At 40.9% G+C, this 19,533-nt stretch overlaps 1 protein-coding gene across 1 annotated transcript in view; it reads left to right on the top strand.

Annotated features, from left to right (window-relative positions):
* Positions 1 to 19,533, top strand: part of LOC111968067 (neurexin-1a-like) — a 594,370-nt gene that overhangs the window by 39,428 nt on the left and 535,409 nt on the right. The window contains 3 exon segments of the mRNA XM_070444976.1: positions 2,029 to 2,046; positions 3,427 to 3,456; positions 5,385 to 5,435. Of these exon segments, the coding sequence (XP_070301077.1) occupies positions 2,029 to 2,046; positions 3,427 to 3,456; positions 5,385 to 5,435 (99 nt within the window).

The following is a 19,533-nucleotide window of genomic DNA, read 5'->3' as shown; positions in this document are numbered from 1 at the left end:
GCCTTTATGGTCAAATTGGTGCAAAGAAACCACTACTAAAGGACACCAATAAGAAGAAAGGACTTGCTTGGGCCAAGAAACACGAGCAATGGACATTAGACTGGTGGAAATTTGTCCTTTGGTCTGGAGTCCAAATTAGAGATTTTTCGTTCCAATCACCGTGTCTTTGTGAGACGCGGTGTGAGTGAACTGATGATCTCCGCATGTGTATTTCCCACCGTAAAGCATGGAGGAGGAGGTGTTATGGTGTGGAGGTGCTTTGCTGGTGACAATCTGTGACTTATTTAGAATTCAAGGCACACTTAACCAGCATGGCTACCACAGCATTCTGCAGCGATACGCCATCCCATCTTGTTTGGGCTTAGTGGGAGTATCATTTGTTTTTCAAAAGGACAATGACCCAGCACACCTCCAGGCTTTGTAAGGGCTATTTTACCAAGAAGGAGAGTGATGGAGTGCTGCATCAGATGACCTGGCCTCCACAATCCCCTGACCCAACCAAATTGAGATGGTTTGGGAAGAGTCGGACCGCAGAGTGAAGGAATAGCAGCCAACAAGTGCTCAGCATATGTGGGAACTCCTTCGAGACTGTTGGAAAAGCATTCCAGGTGAAGCTTGTTGAGAGAATGCCAAGAGTGTGCAAAGCTGTCATCAAGGCAAAGGATGGCTATTTGAAAAATCTCAAATCTCAAATATATTTGGATTTGTTTAACAATTTTTTGGTTACTACATGATTCCATATGTGTTATTTCATAGTTTTGATGTCTTCAATATTATTCTACAATGTAGAAAATAGTACAAATAAAGAAAAACTCTTGAATGAGTAGGTGTTCTAAAACTTTTGACCGGTAGTGTACATACATGCATACATAAATATACATCAGCTGACAGACACTGCTCCCGAGTGGCACAGCAGTCTAAGGCACTGCATCTCAGTGCAAGAGGCGTCACTACAGTCCCTGGTTTGATTCCAGGCTGTATCACATCCGGCTGTGTTTGGGAGTCCCATAGGGTAGGGCGGTGCACAATTGGCCCAGCGTCATCCGGGTTTGGCCGTGGTAGACTGTCATTGTAAATAATAATTTGTTCTTAACTGACTTGCCTTGTTAAATAAAAGTTAAATTTAATAAAAAAATTAAAATAAATATCTCCCCCTTTCACTGTTACTGAACACTGCATGTGCCCTATTCACAACCTCTTTTAATTGGTCTACACCACTTTACACCTTATTTTATACCCTTTTCTAGCTTTCGCCAATACATTTGCTAACTCACTTTGTTTTCTCTCAGTTGAATGTACTCCTATAACCATTCTTTTGTTGCAGTAGACAGTCTAGTAAATGGGATTGAAAGAGTACATGCAGAGTTGGCACATGGCAGACAAGCTAACCAGACAAGCTCAACAAGCTAAGAGACAAGCTAATGACAAGCTAGCAGCCAAGCTAACAGACAAGCTAATAAGCTAAGAGACAAGCTAACAACAAACTAGCAGACAAGCTAACAACAAGCTAGAAAACAAGCTAGCAGCCAAGATCTCAGACAAGCTAACAACAAAGCAAACAATGCTATCCAGAGGGGGCATAGCAATCCACTCAATATCTTAACAAGCTTATAGTTCTTACAAATAAAGCCGTGTCCTGTATCCCAGGTAGGCATATGATCAAATACTGAAAGTATAATTTAATGTCATGTTAATAATAATACATGGGATTTTTATAGAGCTTTTCTAAAAACCCAAAACAGATAGTTGAACAGAAAATAGTTGAACAGAAATTTGACAGTTTAGAAGTCCTCTGCAGCATTGAAACACAGCCAGTTGTGTTGAACAGCTAAGAGATAGTAGGCCTCTGCAGCACCAAGACCTTTCCTCTGCAGAGGTTGTCAGTACAGTACAACGTGGGGCACTTTGCATGTGATGTGTGATGCCTTGCATGGTTACGACATGCAACGGCCCTGTACCAGTCTGCATGCTGCTTAACGAGTGTCTTCCTTTTCCTCTCTCTCCTTCCGCCTGTCCGTCCGCTTGCAGAAGACAACCATGTTGAAGGTAGGTATTCTACTTTCTCTTTTCTTTATGATGGTTTTATCATCTTTGCACCATGATTTAACTCACTAAAACCATGCTGTGGTTTTAATGGCTTAAATTACTCCTCATGTTTGTTATGGGGAAAAGTTGTTAAAATGTGCTACTGAAATGGTAAGTTGGCTCTATATCTTTTCTCATTTGCGGTTCTGGGTAGATGTTTTTGCAGCATGTGCTAGGCGATTGGTTCAGGAGAGATGTGTGGTTTGGGATAGTGCAATTATGGACTGGAAAGGTTATCTGTTATTAACTACACTGATTATCACCATCCTGGTGAGAAATTCTGGAAAAGTCTCTTAAATTACTGCTGTATTGCAGTTGCTATTATTCTTGAAATCTCTTATAGATACATATCAATGAATATCAGTGAAAGTTCTGGCAAAAGTTGAGCTATGTATGTTAAGAAGTGGGTAAGTATTTAAGCTACTACTATACTATCAAACTGTGCCTTGGCTCTTCCACTGGTTTGAAAAAATGATTCTGCAGGTTATTGTTGATGCACTACATTACATAAGTTAATGGTTTGGAAGGGATAGAACAAACATTTGATGGTTTCTGCAAACTGCGGGACGTATGCAATAGTCTGTTCCCATTTACAAGGAGGAAATAGTTTCAGAGTGTACAACTGAATAACACCTTACAGAACAAACTCTGAATTTAAGGCCAAATAATGTATTTATTTGCAATAGTGTCTTAAATCTTTGCATGAAGGAGGGGAAAATGACCAGACCCTGCCCAATCAAATGTCTATCTATTTTTCTGACAATATTATCATGCAAATACTCAGTTTGGATCTTTGAAACTGATTGGAGAGAATTGTCGATCCAATGACTGAGATTCACATCTCAAAACCTTGTTAAATCGTGGAGTCAGGCTATTGTTTTGGGGGTTGGTAGGTATAGTAGGTGGACTGGGTTGAGCATTCTCAAAGGATCCCCCTCTTGGACAAATGGAACCTCGACTAACTTCCAATCATTACTGTTAATTTAACTCTAGTAAGTCTGACTGATGATGCATTGCAACCTCTCTCTTGGTTGAAAACATGCTCATCACCCTAACCCAACCTCGTCTGACTATACCCCTTCCTCTCTCTCCGTCCCCCTTCTCCCTTACCCCAACTCCCCAACACCTCCCAAAATACCACAGGCATCTACCAGACACAGATGCCTGAGTGTCACTTTGACCTAGGTAGCGTCCCAAGTGAACCCTATTCCCTTTAAAGTGCACTGGCTCTGGCCAAAAGTAGTGCACTATAAAGAGAATAGGATGCCATTTGGGAAGCAGCCTTAGCCTCACCCGTGATCCCCTGTCTCTTTGCTGACTGTGCTCTTGTTTCCCTTTAAGGTCTGGCGCACTTGATGATGGGCGACCAAGGTATGGGTCCGATTCCTTTTCCAGTCTTGCCTCCATTATCCCCCCTCCGCCCCCTCTCCCTTTGTGGTCGATACAAAGACTTCTTTCGCTGCTTCTCGTTCTCTTGCTGCTGGCTGGGGGTACTCAGGGCTATTAAAACTGCTTTTCAGATCTGGTCTGTCATACATTTCAGCTGCTTTGCAACAGTGAATGACTTGGTTTGGTTTGTTCATCCTGGCTGTTCTTTTTCTTTCTTTGCTGTCTTTTGTATTACTTTTCACACGTTTCTGTCTTCATCCCACTTCCCTCGACTCATCTCCTCAAATCAGCACATCCGTTTTCTTCATTTTTTCTTGACCAAATTGCTTTAATTTCTGGCCTACTTTTCTTGCGCGTATGTTTCAAACCCATCTTCATTCTCATTCAGCTGGCAATTTCATCATATCATCAAAATCAAACATAACATGCTGAAGATAATGCATAATTGTGATGTACAATTAAGTCAGGGTTTTCCAAACTCGGTCCTGGGGCCTTCCCTGAGTGCACGTTTTGGTTTTTGCTCTAGCACTACACAGCTGACTCAAATAATCAAAGCGTGACGATGAGTTGGTTATTTGAATCAGCTGTGTAGTGCTAGGGTAAAAAACTAAACGTGCACCCAGGGGAGCCCCAGGACCGAGTTTGGGAAACTCTACTCTAGGTAACTGAAATGCTACATCAGACACCCCTCTATATTACCCTTGCTGCTTGAATGCTTTAGCTGCCAGTCAGTGAGCCACAGTGAGCAAGCTAGATGATTGACAACCTCTCTCCATTTTCAAGGCAATCTCTGCCAGCATCCCAAATGGCACCCTATTCCCTATTCAGTGCACTAGTTTTGATCAGGGCCCCCTGGTCAAAAGTTGTGGACTACATGAGGAATAGGATGCCATTTAGGACACATCCTCTCCCTCGTCTTCTCCATGCCAGTCTGGATGATGCTCATTTCCCAGCATGCACCATAAGGCAGGAAATAAAATATTGCTCACATGTGCCTTGCCCCCTCAACCCCTCCTTAACCTCATACCCACACCAGCATTCCATCAATCTCTCACCTCATCTCAGATATTATATTTACCCCATCGTGCCTCTCTCTGTGTTTTCTCTGGCTGCATCTCAAATGGCATCCTATTCCCTATATAGTCCTATACTTTTGACCAGGGCCCTATATGAAATAGGGTTCCATTTGAGATGCACCCACTCTGTGTTCTTCCCTGTCTGTCCACATGACTATGACACTTATGGGTGTCTGTCTTTCCTTTCTCTCTCCCTCTTCTTCTCCTCTTTTGTCTGGAAACTACTTTCTACCATGGAACATTCCATCAAATATCATAGGTAAAAGTAAAGGTACTCACCTCTCTTTTTTTACTCAAACTCAATGTACTCATACGACTGTCAAGTCTGCTGTCTGTTGTGGCCTTATATGCTGATTTCATTAAGTATATAAAGTCCATTGGTATTATTTCATTGTTTTATGTTGCTACTATATAAAATATATGTGTGTCACGGTACCTAAGGTAGGTTGCTGCTCTTACTTTGCGGTCCGCTCACACCTTTCTATGAGGAGTGGATTGTTTCATTTCTGCTTGATGCATGAAAACCATAATGACATTCATAAAGGGGGGACATGTGATGTCCACTCTACACTGCTGGTACCTGATGCCAGTGCAGCCCTTCCCACCGGTAATGATTTATCTTGTTCAACGTATTGGTGGGTAATGTGGTGTGGTGGGGGGAAGGCTATATCTGGCCCCAGTGTCTGACCAACCAGAGTGTCGTGGGCAGCGGGCAATGGGCTGGGCACCCCATGGGCTGGGCAGCATCTTATCCTGGCTGGCTGTGCTGCTGTGCCGCTCTCCTCAGAGGGTAAGTGGACCTCTGATCTCTTCCCGTTTGCCTCTCCTACCCAGGGCTGAGGGAAGGAGAAGGTTGGCTTCGAAGGTCCCTACTGAGCATTCCAGGTAAACAGCTTTGATTTGTTAATTAGATTCCTTAACAGATCACACCAAGACAAGCAGATCTAAAGTAAAAGTCCATTTGATTTGTTTGTTTCATCCATATGTATTATGTTATATTATGTTATGTGACATGCCTGGGGGCTTCAGTCGTCAATGAAAGACAATGTCGATGTCCCAGCAGCATGTAGGTTGTGTGTGAGAAAATGTACATGTGGGGTAAAACGGGAATGATAATTTATGAGTTACGAGTATCTGTAGTGATACTGTATCTCTACTTAAGACTGAAATTAGTTTAACAAAATGACATTGTTTGAAGGCATGACCTTTGACACTGTAGAAAAGTCTGTGAAATTCCATTCCTGTGTTCCATTTGCATTCTCAATTAATTATTCTCATATTATCACCTGTAATACTGTAGCATTTCTGTCTAAGTAAGCCAGGTAAGGGATGTGTTTGTGAAAATAAATTAGCATGATACAGTGAAAGTCATTGAAATTTGTTTGTACAGGTAAGTCTACACAATATCCGCAGACACAACTAAATATAGTATAAATTCATAAAATGAATGAGGAACCATTTCCCTCCTGCACTGTATGAGGAATGCAACCATTTTCTGATATCTGTTATTCGGATCCATCCATTACCTGCAGTACATAAATATTTGTCACTGCCATTTTACATTTAGATACATGATTTAGATCCTAAAACACACACAGAGTACACCTTTTTTACTTGCTTTTAATCACTCGGACCTGAGGGCAACAGTGCAAAGATCTACTACACTTCACTAAGGTAAGTGCTATTTACTTGGTCTTATTTGGTAACGGTGGTTCAGGTTGTGTGGCAATTCATAGAGGTTGGATGATTTGCCGCCCATCGTGTCTTGATCTTTGTCTGGATATTGAATAGGTCAAATGAGCATTTCTGACATTTCTTGCACACATTCTGTTCTACATTTTATTTGTCCTGCAAGATTGGAATCCCTCTTGCCTGTACAAATTGAATGAAATGGTCCCTCGAAAGTTTGATGAGCTGTACCAGGGATGGAATACAATTTTCAATGCTCAAGTCTGGTTGTAATAGCACAATCCTTCTTACATGAACCAAGTCGAAGGGGTTTCAATTGTGTTTTTAACGTGATAATGATACACATACCATTACATGTTTGTAAGACCAACACCTTGGCATCTTGGTACCTTTATGCAGATATAGAAAATCTATTCAGGATATGTCATTTTAAGCCAACGAGTCAAGAAGCATAGTGTAGCTCTATGGATGTACAGCATGTTTCCGAAATCATCAGGGTTTGACATGTACTGTGGGCTATACGCATGGCTAGCTGGACACTAGTCGTCACTGAAATGTACTGTAACAGCTCTCAGGACACTGTCCTTTGGCAGCATATTGCGTGCCAACTGCCGATGCCACCACCATTGAGTTCCAAATAGCACTAGGGCTGGGCGATATGGCCTGAAACTGATCTAATCTTTTTTCAAACTTATTCATGATATATCTTAATTTTTTAAATTTTTTAATGGAAATAAGCTTTGTTGTACAATTAAAGTTAAAGTACACTGCATTTAAAACAGTAATCAATTGTGAAAGTATACCTAGCCTGAATATATGCCATCCACAACCATAAGCCCCCACTGATCATTGAATTTTTTATCAAAATAGTTGTACCTGCTTTTTGTTGTTGTTGTTGTTGCAATAATCACTGATCTGGCTTTCATATCTGTCTATTAAAATGTCATTTTTGTTACAAATTGAACCAGAACCATACATAATGCACATTCACTAATAATATAGCAGGCGTTATAGTAAATTAACACCGGTCTCATAAACAATCTCTCAAACACAAGCCCACGTGCTAGTTAGTAGCCAGTTTATATTTAAAGTTTCGCCAAATATGATCTAGGTATAATTCCACAAACTCTGAAATCAGCTAATATGGCAAAACAGTTGAATTGTTATGAACACAACCATCTCTCCGTCTCTAACTGTTTGAACAGCTTGCTAGCCTGTCCACTTTGTTCACATGTTGAAATCAAGTGGCCTACCTTATTTCTCAGAATGAGAACGAGTTGCCAATTCCTTATACAATTATTTTATACTCATTGCACATTTATAAAACACAGACTAAACAGTATAATAGTAGTATAACAGTATAGTATAACAATCTTTATTTGAATAAAATGCTGCTAGCTAGACGTGGTACCGTAATGCGCCTTACGAAAAAATTTGCATTCATTTTCCAGAATGAATGTTCATTGGTACATCCATTTTAGTAGTGTCTGCTCTGCTCGAAATTTGAGGAGTTGAAACATAAACAGGGTATGGTTCGAAAAGTTATATTCTCCTCTGTTACAGTAAAATAATGTTTCCATCTGTTTCGGTGTCCATATGACCGGTTTTGTTGGCACAAACCTCATGCAAATAGCGAGTTGAAACCGTCAGGAAGAAGTGATCTCTCATCTTTGTTGTCGTGAGTGGTAGGGGGAGAGGCTTGGGAGAAAGAGATGAAGCAAGAGGTTTCACTCTCGCCAAAATCTGTCCAAAATAAGCCCAGTGCGTATCTCTGCGCTTATTTTGAACCTAAGCTTGTTGCCTGCCTTTCTGCCTTTGGGACAACGACTCCCATTTTTAGGGTGGAGACATGAGCCTTGCATCATTATATACAGATAGCTGGTGTAAATGGGAAGGTGCTCAGTACAGAAGGAGCAAACGAGACGAGACCAAAAAGACAACATGAGAACAAGCGGACATAAATAAAAATGAAATTCTGCGATACAGGCATTTGGAATATCGTGCAAAAACATTAATGTTATAATTCAATATATCGCCCAGCCCTAAATGATACCAGATTCCCTAAATCCACAAATTCTGACTAGATCACATAGGGAATGTATAGGGCATAGGGTTTTATCTGGGATACACACCGTTCCAGCCTGGAAGTGGCAGAAGGCAAGCCACGGGGGGAGAAATGGAGAGAAGTGTTGATGTAGCAGAAAACTAACAACATACTGAGTCTAATTCCGGTCCTTCACCATGCAGTATGTCCTCTGTCTCCTATAGGGTGTGAAACAGACGTAGGAACACTGCTACAGTACAGGGTTATGAGGCTGGAAAGATCCAGCCCTTATACATCTTGTTTTATCTAATCTGATGACACTAGTACAAAATGTTTGCACAACATTTAAACCCTATTAATGAACTTTCACCAGCTTCTAAAACTTCTGAGAATGTCTGATTTATCCACTCTTGTTTCTCCTTTACTTACTGGTGTTGGTTTTCTACTTAGATTTTGGTAGCCCTTTACACTCGTACCCGTATACGGGTTGAAAATGGCAAATTTGGGCACGAATAAGCTCCTAAATTGGAACGCCGTGCTGTACAGTAACATACTATACATGATGTCAGAGCTCTGGCTCTGCGCTTCACACCTCTGTATGGGTTTTGACTGACAGCCATTCTGAACTTGAGCACCGCGTGCAACAAAAAGTGGCTCCCATACCTCCCGCTAATTGGGCAAAATGTGCAATTTTTTTGTTGTCTTGAGTAAATTAAGATGACTATGTATTTTGAAATATGAGACGTTGAGGATTATAATAAATACCACTGTGATGTCATATAGCAAGCCAAACACCCGTGAGTCCAAATGTGAACTTCACATTTCCAAATCATAAAACTCATGTTGTATACAGTGTCAATGTTTCTGATCACTATGTTTAATTTACAGTTACACACTGACATAGTGGGTTGTTCTGAACAGAATAGGCCTATGTACAGTGGAAGTGGGAAGTTTACATACACCTTAGCCAAATACATTTAAACTCAGTTTTTCACAATTTGACATTTAATCCCAGTAAAAATTCCCTGTCTTAGGTCAGTTAGGATCACCACTTTATTTTAAGAATGTGAAATGTCAGAATAATAGTAGAGATTGATTGATTGATTTATTTCAGCTTTCATTTCTTTCATCACATTCCCAGTGGGTCAGAAGTTTACATACACTCAATTAGTATTTGGTAGCATTGCCTTTAAATTGTTTAACTTGGGTCAAACATTTCGGGAAGCCTTCCACAAGCTTCCCACAATAAGTTTGGTGAATTTTGGCCCATTCTTCCTGACAGAGCTGGTGTAACTGAGTCAGGTTTGTAGGCCTCCTTGCTTGCACACACTTTTTCTGTTCTGCACACACATTTTCTATAGGATTGAGGTCAGGGCTTTGTGATGGCCACTCCAATACCTTGACTTTGTTGTCCTTAAGCCATTTTGCCACAACTTTGGAAGTATGCTTGGGGTCATTGTCCATTTGGAAGACCCATTTGCGACCAATCTTTAACTTCCTCTCTGATGTCTTGAGATGTTACTTCAATATATCCACATCATTTTCCTCCCTCATGATGCCATCTATTTGTGAGGGGCACCAGTCCCTCCTGCAGCAAAGCAGCCCCACAACATGATGCTGCCATCCCCGTGCTTCACAGTTGGGATGGTGTTCTTCGGCTTGCAGGCCATAAACAATTGTTGGAAAAATTACTTGTGTCATGCACAAAGTAGATGTCCTAACCGGCTTGCCAAAACTATAGTTTGTTAACAAGAAATTTGTGGAGTTGTTGAAAAACGAGTTTTAATGACTCCAACCTAAGTGTTTGTAAACTTCCAACTTCAACTGTATCTTTATTGTGAAGAATATCTGCCGGGGCACACACACCTGGATGCACTCATGACTCCTTTCTGTTTACCATCTGTTTCTCTGAATTGCCTTGTGAAAGGCTAGCACTGTAAGATTGTATTTTATAACTTAGCTAGTCATGTTGGCAATAGAACAAGCTTTCAAATCATGCCCACCTGACCCAGATTGCGATTTATAATGGACCGTTTTTAGATTGCGTAAAAAGCAACAGTAATTGTGTGACGTCGGGGATGCAGTGTTGTGTTCAAAATAAATCAACTACAAGTGTGCTTGCTCTAGTTCCTCAACGGCACAGTTATGAGAGCTAAAAAAAAAGTCATAAAAATGCATTGAAATTGCTTGGATCTGTGCACACTTTGGAGAGGTGTGGCCACTTGGAGACACCAGTTAGTCCTCTCACTCAAACCCTTGTAATTGTTTTGTCTTATGTGGCACCTACCCCACAGATTTCGTTATCAACAAACGTGGTACAACAAGTACAGCAAATGCAAAATGCACATAAAATCAACAGTGTAATGTTTGGATTCAGTCTTTTGATTTGATTAAGCTGCACATTAGCCGACGCCAATGGCGACAGCTAGTCTTACTGGGGTCCAACACATACCGAAAAAGACATTACAGACAAAATACTTTACAATTGACATACTTACAACATTGACGTAGTATGTGTGTGTGTGTGCATTCATCAGTTACACATACATGTCAGTACATACACACAAAAAGTAGGTCACATGGGGGAGAGGCGTTGTGCCGGGAGGTGTTGCTTTATCTGTTTTTTAAAACCAGGTTTGCTGTTCATTTGCGAGTTTCATACAATCAGGGCTCTGTATAATACTGTAGGTTTCCTAGATTTTTTTACTGGGACTGTTAAAAGACACCTAGTGGCATGTCTGGTTGGGTAAGTGTGTGTGTCAATGCTGTGTGTAAGTTGACTATGCAAACAATTTGGAATTTTCAACAAATCATTTTTTCTTATAAAAAGAAGAAGTGATGCAGTCAGTCTTTCCTCAACTCTTAGCCAAGAGAGACTGACATGCATAGTACTGATATTAGCTCCCTGATTACAGTGAAGAGCAAGATGTGCCACTGTTCTGGGCCAGCTGCAGCTTAACTAGGTCCTTCTTTTCAGCACTTGACCATATGACTGGGCAATAATTATGATAAGATAAAACTATAACCTGCAGGACTTTCTTTGTGGAGTTTGTTGTAAAAAAAAACTCTTTATCACGGCCAGATCTCTCCCCATCTTTACAACCATTGATTCTTTATGTTTTGACCATGACAGTTTACATTAACTGTTGTGTACTCGCCATTTGTCTAATATTTTCCCCATTATCTCCAAACGGTTCCCTTTCAATTGCTGCCATGGTTAATTATGCTTTTCATATTTCTTCTGCAAGAAACATTTCAATAAAGCCCTATCCATATAGTATAGGCCAATTCCCACGAGTGTAAAAGGTTAAGGTCCTTGTAGATCCAGATATAATTGCTGCTACAATACAGCAGGGTAGTGACTGTAGAGATCCAGCTTTTACATCTGGTTTTATCTAAATAGATGCCACTGGTACAAAATGTTTATTATCAGTTCAGGTACTTTAGCAGTTATAATGGTCATTGTAATAATGTACTTTGTAAAGCTTCTGAGAATGTCCTATTACTCCAACCCTTGTTTCTCCTGCACTCTCTGGTACTGTGGTTTAGCTTGATAGATTGTTGAGATGTTGAGGTCCTTTGTCAGGTAAATATGTACATATATTAAGATGCCTGTGTTGGTGAAGCTGCACTTGGAGTCTCAGAATCAGAGAATCTCATTTCCATTACCTGTGTCCCAAATGGCACCCTGATCAAAGGTGTTGCACTATATACAGAATAGAGTACAAATTGGAACGCAGCCTAGAGAAGAGGATAAGTCATAATACCATTGGCACACCTACAGCCAACAGACAGTGTATTTAAAAGCTGTCATCACAGCCAAGTGCCATGTGAAGCTTAAAAAAACGGCAGGCAGACAGACCAGGCTCGCACACATAACAGGCTTACAGGTATTACTGGGCCTTTTGCTAAATTAGTATACTTTTTAGTCTAATTGCTTTTGAGAGTTTTTTTCTGAAAATGGAAATGTCCTCTCTTTAATTATGAAAGGTAAATCCTCAGAGATTGATTTCTCTGTCGGTGCCAAGAATGACTTGGTTGTATCAAGGAAATTACATTTCAAACGTTGGGTGTCTTTGTTTGTTTGTATGCAAATTGGATGTGTCAGTATGTATTTGTGAGCCATTGGAATGCTGTTGAATCCTGTTAAATTGGGGCTGCTTATTTCTAGCAGTTACCTGTATGTGACAGGCCCAGTTACCTGTACATGACAGGCCCAGTTACCTGTACATGACAGGCCCAGTTACCTGTACATGACAGGCCCAGTTTACCTGTACATACAGGCCCAGTTACCTGTAACATGACAGGCCCAGTTACCTGTACCATGAACAGGCCCAGTTACCTGTAACATGACAGGCCCATGTTACCTGTCACATTACAGGTACTGACAAAATAAAGGAAACACCACACACTAAAGTGTCTGAATAAGGCGTTGGGTCACCACGAGCCAGAACAAGCTTCAATGTACTTGACATAGATTCTACAAGTGTCTGAAACTCTATTGGAGGGATGTGACTCCATCTTCCATAAAAAATTCCATCATTTGGTGTTTTGTTGATGGTGGTGGAAAACACTGTCTCAGACACCACTCAGAATCTCCCATAAGTGTTCGTTGGTTGAGATCTGGTGACTGAGACGGCATGACATATGGTTTACATTGGGTTGAGATCTGGTGACTGAGACGGCATGGCATATGGTTTACATTGGGTTGAGATCTGGTGACTGAGACGGCCATGGCATATGGTTTACTTGGGTTGAGATCTGGTGGACTGAAGACGGCCATGGCATATGATTTACATTGTTTTCAAGCTCAACCATTCAGTGACCACTCATGCCCTGTGGGTGGGGGCATTGTCGTCCTACGGGGGCATAGCCATCATACTGGGCACAGACTTCAGTTCAAGTCTAGTTTTGATTTACACTTGGTTGAGTTGTCAGCTAAAATGAATTAAAAGTGAAATCACCCTGCCATTTGATTTAGGTAAAACATTGGGTGAAAAAGGACAACATTTGTTTACGTTGATGACTTTTTAAAATCCAAATCACATTGATTGAATAACTTCCATGAATTATAATCCACATAATAATTCAGGTTTCTTGTTTCTGCAGGATTATTTCCTTCTGTAGCAAACTCTACATCTGTGTCATACTGTAACTACAATTTCACTATTTTGACGTATTCTAATGAGACCATGTTGCCAGGTGTAGATAAGATTTAACTTGTGGATGTTTCTTGAGCCTGGCAGCCAATGTAATGGATTCTGAACAAAGAGATAGAAACCTGAACAACACAGAGAATTATTTTGTTTTGGATTTATCTTTTTTTAAATCTAAAGACTCACAATTTGTTTTCAAAGGCAAGCCTTGACTGTAGTGAGAGAGAAAGTGGTATGTTGAGGGACTCTAGTATCGATGTGATCTACACTGAGTGTACAAAACATTAGGAACACCTTCCTAATATTGACTTGCATCCCCCCGACTTACAGGAGCAATTAGGTTTAAGTGCCTTGCTCAAGGGAACATAGGCAGATTTTTTTACCTAAGGGCGCAGGGTTTCACAACAAAGACCTTTCAGTTACTGGCCCAACGCGCTTACCCTCTAAGCTACCTGCCGCTCCAGGGATCATAGCTTTCACCTGCATTCATCTGGTCAGTCTATGTCATGGCAAGAGCAGATTTGTACACTCAGTGTATGTGGCTATGGAGAGGAAAGATATGCTGGTATACAATGTGATGTGTAGCTCTGGTATGGAATGTTGCTTTAGAATGGTTGCTGAAAACTCTATGCCTCCTGGAATTATAACCTATAACCTTCTATCTCCAATATGCCACACATGGAATGCCTTCTACTGAACCGGCTTCTCAACATGAACCTAAATGGAGAAACTAGGAACGGTGTACTTTGCCAACCTCTATATTATGTGTCTTTCTTGCTACCAGCCTTATGTTTTGAAACTGAGCTCTTACATTTGATGCAGTTCATGAGAACATGAAATGGGATATAGCAACTACTAAACGGTAACTGACTATATATTTCAGAATATTCATGATCACATTGTTGTAGTAAAGGCATTTAGCAGTTATAACCTTTCAGTTGGCCTGTCCATTTGAGTCAAAATCCGTTGAAGTGATTTAACAAAAACCTTCAACTTTTTACTGGTGGTGTCCCAAATGGCACCCTATTCCCTATGTAGTGCACTACATTTGACAAGAGCCCTATGTGGCCTGGTCAAAAGTAGTGCACTAAATGGGAATACTGTGTCATTTGGGACTCATTACTGTGAAATTTGTTTGAAAGCTTTGCCACAATGATATGGTTCTGCACAGCGGCTTGCTGGTGAGGATTACACTTGTCATCAAGGACCATGGCTTGGTTTAAGTATGCGTTCAAATCCCCTTTCTTCTTGAAGGTCCTTGTTTCGGTAGTTGTATGCTCTCAGAAGAATCCTTAAACCTCACTTTATATTTTCCTTGGCTTGCCTTTTCTTATTAAGGTCGAAGAGGATACAGTGTGCAAAAGTGCATGCAATGTGGAAACTGGAGAGTTTGCCTCTGAAGTGTGAGTTTGTTTTTAGTGCTCTGGCTGAAAACAGCAGTGGTCTTGACACTTTGAAACTGTATTCCCCCAAGTGATCAATGTCAGAGACACACACAATGGATTCTATAAGCCGAAATGTCTCTGAATTTACCCATGTGTGTATGAAGAACACATGAAGCTCTCTCTTGCACAGTGGTGGAGCTCTACATCCACAACTAGTCTTCTGTGTTCTGGAGGGATTATGCGAACTGGCATGTCAACATGCCACTCGTCAAAGGTGTTGCTGTGCTCTCATTCTGACAGGTAACACGTTGCCATGCCACATGAGCTGAATTGACAACTACTCTCTCCTTTGTACTTTCATATTTGAAACCTGAAAGTCTGTCAGTGGACAGGACTCTGAGGACCCATAACAATCAATCTCAAAGTTTTAACCCTTTAAAGGAAAACATCCAATAGATCAGATCTCGTTAAGGTTAACTGAGATATCAATATCTGATTTGGATGTATTCTTTCATAAGACTTCAGTGTTTCTTCTATATTCATTTAGCAGTGATGGGAGCGCTGCCACTGCTAAATCGTTGCCGCTAAATTGTTGCCACCATTCAAAGAAAATAATTTTCAGGATGATAAAACGTTTTTAGTGTAAACTTAAATGACTTAAACCAGATATAAAGTATGTAAATGGAACTATATGCTTTTTAAATAAGATCATCTTTGAGAACTAAAATAATCACCAAAATAAAAACTAGACAGTCAGGGGGAATCTTAAATACCCAAAATGTCATGGCTTATACCCCCATTGATTTTGTTATGTTTGAGACACTCAGATAGCATAAGAACACAATGTAAGCCAAGGCAAAATGTGTAGAATTGCAGGAAATTAGCTTTACAACTGTAAAATGTTTTCCCTAGCCCCATGGCAAAATGTGTAGAATTGCAGGAAGTATGTAGAATTTCAGATAACTAGCTATAAAACACCAGCAAATGTATCTGCAGTGAAGAGGAGGGCATCTAAAATGTTGAGTTAGACCACGGCAATCCTAGGAGAAACACTGGACTTGATATCATTTTTTTAAATTCGACAAAAAAATATATTTTAATGATGTGCGTTGTAGTTGACACATATGGTTAGCTTCATAAAATAGTAAAACTACATCTAAGATATTACACCTGTTGACAGAATAAAATATGAGGTTTAAGTAGATTTCAGTAAGATTGTGTGTGTGGGTGTGTTATACTGTTTGTCTCTGTACCTTCAGGAGGGTGTATTCTCACATGTATTCTGACGTTAGCAGGAAGCAGAGGGCGGCAGCAAAGCAGAAAAGGCCAGTAAATCTCGCAGCTGCGTTTGGGGTATAGCTCAGCTTGAGGTAGAATGCATTTCCTGCCACTCGCCACTTTTGTTTTGAAGATTCATAATTTTTCCCTCTCACCTTTCCATCTACCTCTCTCACCCCCCCCCAAATCTCCCTCCCTCTTTCTCCCCCTGCTCTCTCTCTCGCTCATTCTCTCTCTCATCCTCTCTTATCTTCTTAATGTGACGGAGATCTGTAATAGAGAATAATTTTGGGGTTTTACACAATACATTTTGAGATGTGTTTGATTGCAAACTGGCCTTTTCCCAACTGGTTGAAGTATGTGACTTTATTTTGACCACTGTAAGTGTGATAGGTGTGATGCCATCAGTGCTGCTGAACCCTGTGAGTCCCATGAGTCCCAGAGATGCTGAAGGAAAAGGAAGGTCTGAGCAATTTGATGCCTGCCTTCCCACTACCTGGCCCAGGCAGGCTCCATAACCAGAGCAGTGTTTCTCTCAAACAAGGCATTTTTATTTGATAGGTCACAGTGCTGGATTCAGAGGTGGTGTTAAACACTGCAGTTGAGATAGTGAGAGGGAAGACTATCCTGGAGTGCCTGAGAGAGAGAGAGAGAAGAGAAGAGAGAGAGAGAGAGAGAGAGAGAGAAGAGAGAGAGAGAGAGAGAGAGAGAGAGAGAGAGAGAGAGAGAGAGAGAGAGAGAGAGAGAGAGATAGAGAGAGAGAGAGAGAGAGAGAGAGAGAGAGAGAGAGAAGCAAGAGAGAGAGAGAGAGAGAGAGAGAGGACGGAGAGTGAAAGGGGGGAGAGAGCGAGGAGAGAAGGAGAGAAAAGGAGAGAGGGATGTAATACTGACTCTTGGAGTGGTGCTGAAAGAGAAAGGGCCCTGTAATTACCTGTAGAGAGATTTGTGGTGGCTGACACGGTGGATTGACAAATCGGCACTGAACCTCCACAGATTAGTAATATTACTCGCCTTCTGCTGCTTAGAGAAGGCAGATAGGAGACAGGGGGAGGCAAGAGAGGAGGCGGGGGAGGCTGAGAGGAGGCAGGGGGAGGCTGAGAGGGGCATGGGAGGGCAGGGGAGGGAGAGAGAGGCAGAGAAGAGGCATGGGAGGCAGAGAGGAGGCAGGGGGAGCAGAGAGGAGGCAGAGGAAAACAGAAATTACCACAAGCTGCCACTGAAGGGAAAGCAGGGGGAGATGGGTGGCAGGCATGGGGAGGCAGACATAGTGGAAAACAGACAAGCGACAGAGAGAGTTGAGAGGGAAGTGACAAAGAGGAAGAGAGAGAGAGAAAGAGAGGTAAGTGATGAGGGAAGTGTAATTAGTAGTCGAAGGCGAATACAATTACATGGGAGAGACAGAAAGAAAGGGGGAGAGAAAGGGAGAGAAATAAGGAGAGGGAGAAAAAGGGGGGTTAGCTATCAGTATATAGCTTTGTGTCGATTGTCGAAGCTCTCACAGCCATCTTTGTCTGTCCTTTTAATGTGAAACCCCTTTTTGTTTCCTTTACTTAGATGTTATTCAATATAGTATTGTGTGTTTTTGTCTTTTTTTCTTTGTAGCTACAACTTGATCAGTCTTTGATTGTGTGAGGCATTCAGGCTGTAGTACCCCTCTACAACTCAACAAGGCATAGATCCGATAGTAGCATTATGGTCTCTGATAATTTTTTATTTTTGCTGTTCACATATGACAGCCTCGATCAGATTGTCAAGATCTCTTTATCTTATAATTAATATCCATATCCACACACACACCCTTGTGAAGCTTAAGACCGGCACTAGCTAAATTAGCTCCATTTTAACTCCAGCCAAACTTCCATAATGCTCAGGGTGGGATTATCCCTACAGAATTTTCTTCACAAAGTTTGAATGACTCCCCTTTTTAAAATATATGTATTGTAAGGCGATGACAAACAGGTAAATTATTCTCCTCCAAAACCGAGAGAGAGAGAGAGAGAGAGACAGAATTTTCTTCACAAAGTTTGAATGACTCCCCCTTTTAAAATATATGTATTGTAAGGCGATGACGAACAGGTAAATTATTCTCCTCCAAGAGAGAGAGAGAGAGAGAGAGAGGTCAAAATAAATAAAGGGTTGGAGTTGGATCGTTATGAGAGCGGCTCTGCTGGCTCTCCCTAGCTAGGGGTGGAAGGAGATCTGGTGTGGATCAATACTCCTGATCGATGGCTGGGCTGCATCTCAAATGGCACCCTATCCCCTATATAGTGCACTACTTTTGACCAGAGCCCTATTGGAATAGGGTGCCATTTGTGACGCACATTGTGGGACTGGCCTGAAAATAAAGGAATGAATGAAGAATCTGAGCAGAAAACTGATAAAAGAGAGACACAGGGATGGGATAAGAATCCATCATCCACCCTCCATCCTGTCTGCATGTCTCTTCATTTATTTATTTAAAATGTTCTCCTTTTTTCTCTTCCCTTCTTCCTGGCTTTCCGATTGTTACAATAGTGCCTTGACTGTAAAGAAAAACTACAGTCTGGTATTTTTTAGTATGTACATTACAAGGTCTTATTTCATGATCCTTCGGCGACTGGAATGATACCATAAACACTGTTGGAATGCACCTTCAGCTGGTTTTATTTCTTGGTGGGTGAAATAGCATACTATCTTTGATGTTGTCAATTGGATATTTGTAATCAAACAACATGTATACCACTGTAGGATCCGTTTTCATTCTGCAGCGTGTGGTTTGGCTTGCATTAGTGATGTTTAACATCACTCTTCAGTGGCTTTAATTACTGCTGTAGTTGATGACTGAGTGGAATTGCTTGCAAAGAGACAGTCTGTGATTTTTGTTCTAGTTACATTTTTGCCCGCAAAGCCCGCTTATACAGTATGACGACAGCCTTATTTATTTGAACTGGATAAGGAGAGAGAGAGAGAGAGATCTCAGAGAGATAAATGAAGAGAGATCCCGGAGAGAAAAAAGAAGAGAGATCTCAGAGAGATAAAAGAAGAGAGATCTGAGAGAGATAAAAGAAGATAGATCTCAGAGAGATAAAAGAAGATAGATCTCAGAGGATAAAAGAAGAGAGATCTCAAGAGAGATAAAAGAAGAGAGATCTGAGAGAAGAATAAAAGAAGATAGATCTCAGGAGAGAAAAGAAGAGAGATCTCAGAGAGATAAAAGAAGAGAGATCTCAAGAGAGATAAAATAAGAGAGATCTCAGAGAGATAAAAAGAAGAGAGATCTGAGAGAGAATAAAAAGAAGAGAGATCTGAGAGAGATAAAAGAAGAGAGATCTCAGAGAGAGAAAGAGAGAGAATCTCAGAGAGATAAAAGAGAAGATCTGAGAGAGATAAAAGAAGATAGATCTCAGAGATAAAAAGAAGATAGATCTCAGAGAGAGAAAGAAGATAGATCT

The sequence above is a fragment of the Salvelinus sp. IW2-2015 genome, linkage group LG8 (genome assembly GCF_002910315.2).
Source record: "Salvelinus sp. IW2-2015 linkage group LG8, ASM291031v2, whole genome shotgun sequence".
Classification (NCBI taxonomy): Eukaryota; Metazoa; Chordata; class Actinopteri; order Salmoniformes; family Salmonidae; genus Salvelinus; species Salvelinus sp. IW2-2015.
Note: the sequence above shows the minus strand (reverse complement) of the source record. Positions and strands in the feature narration are given on the sequence as shown.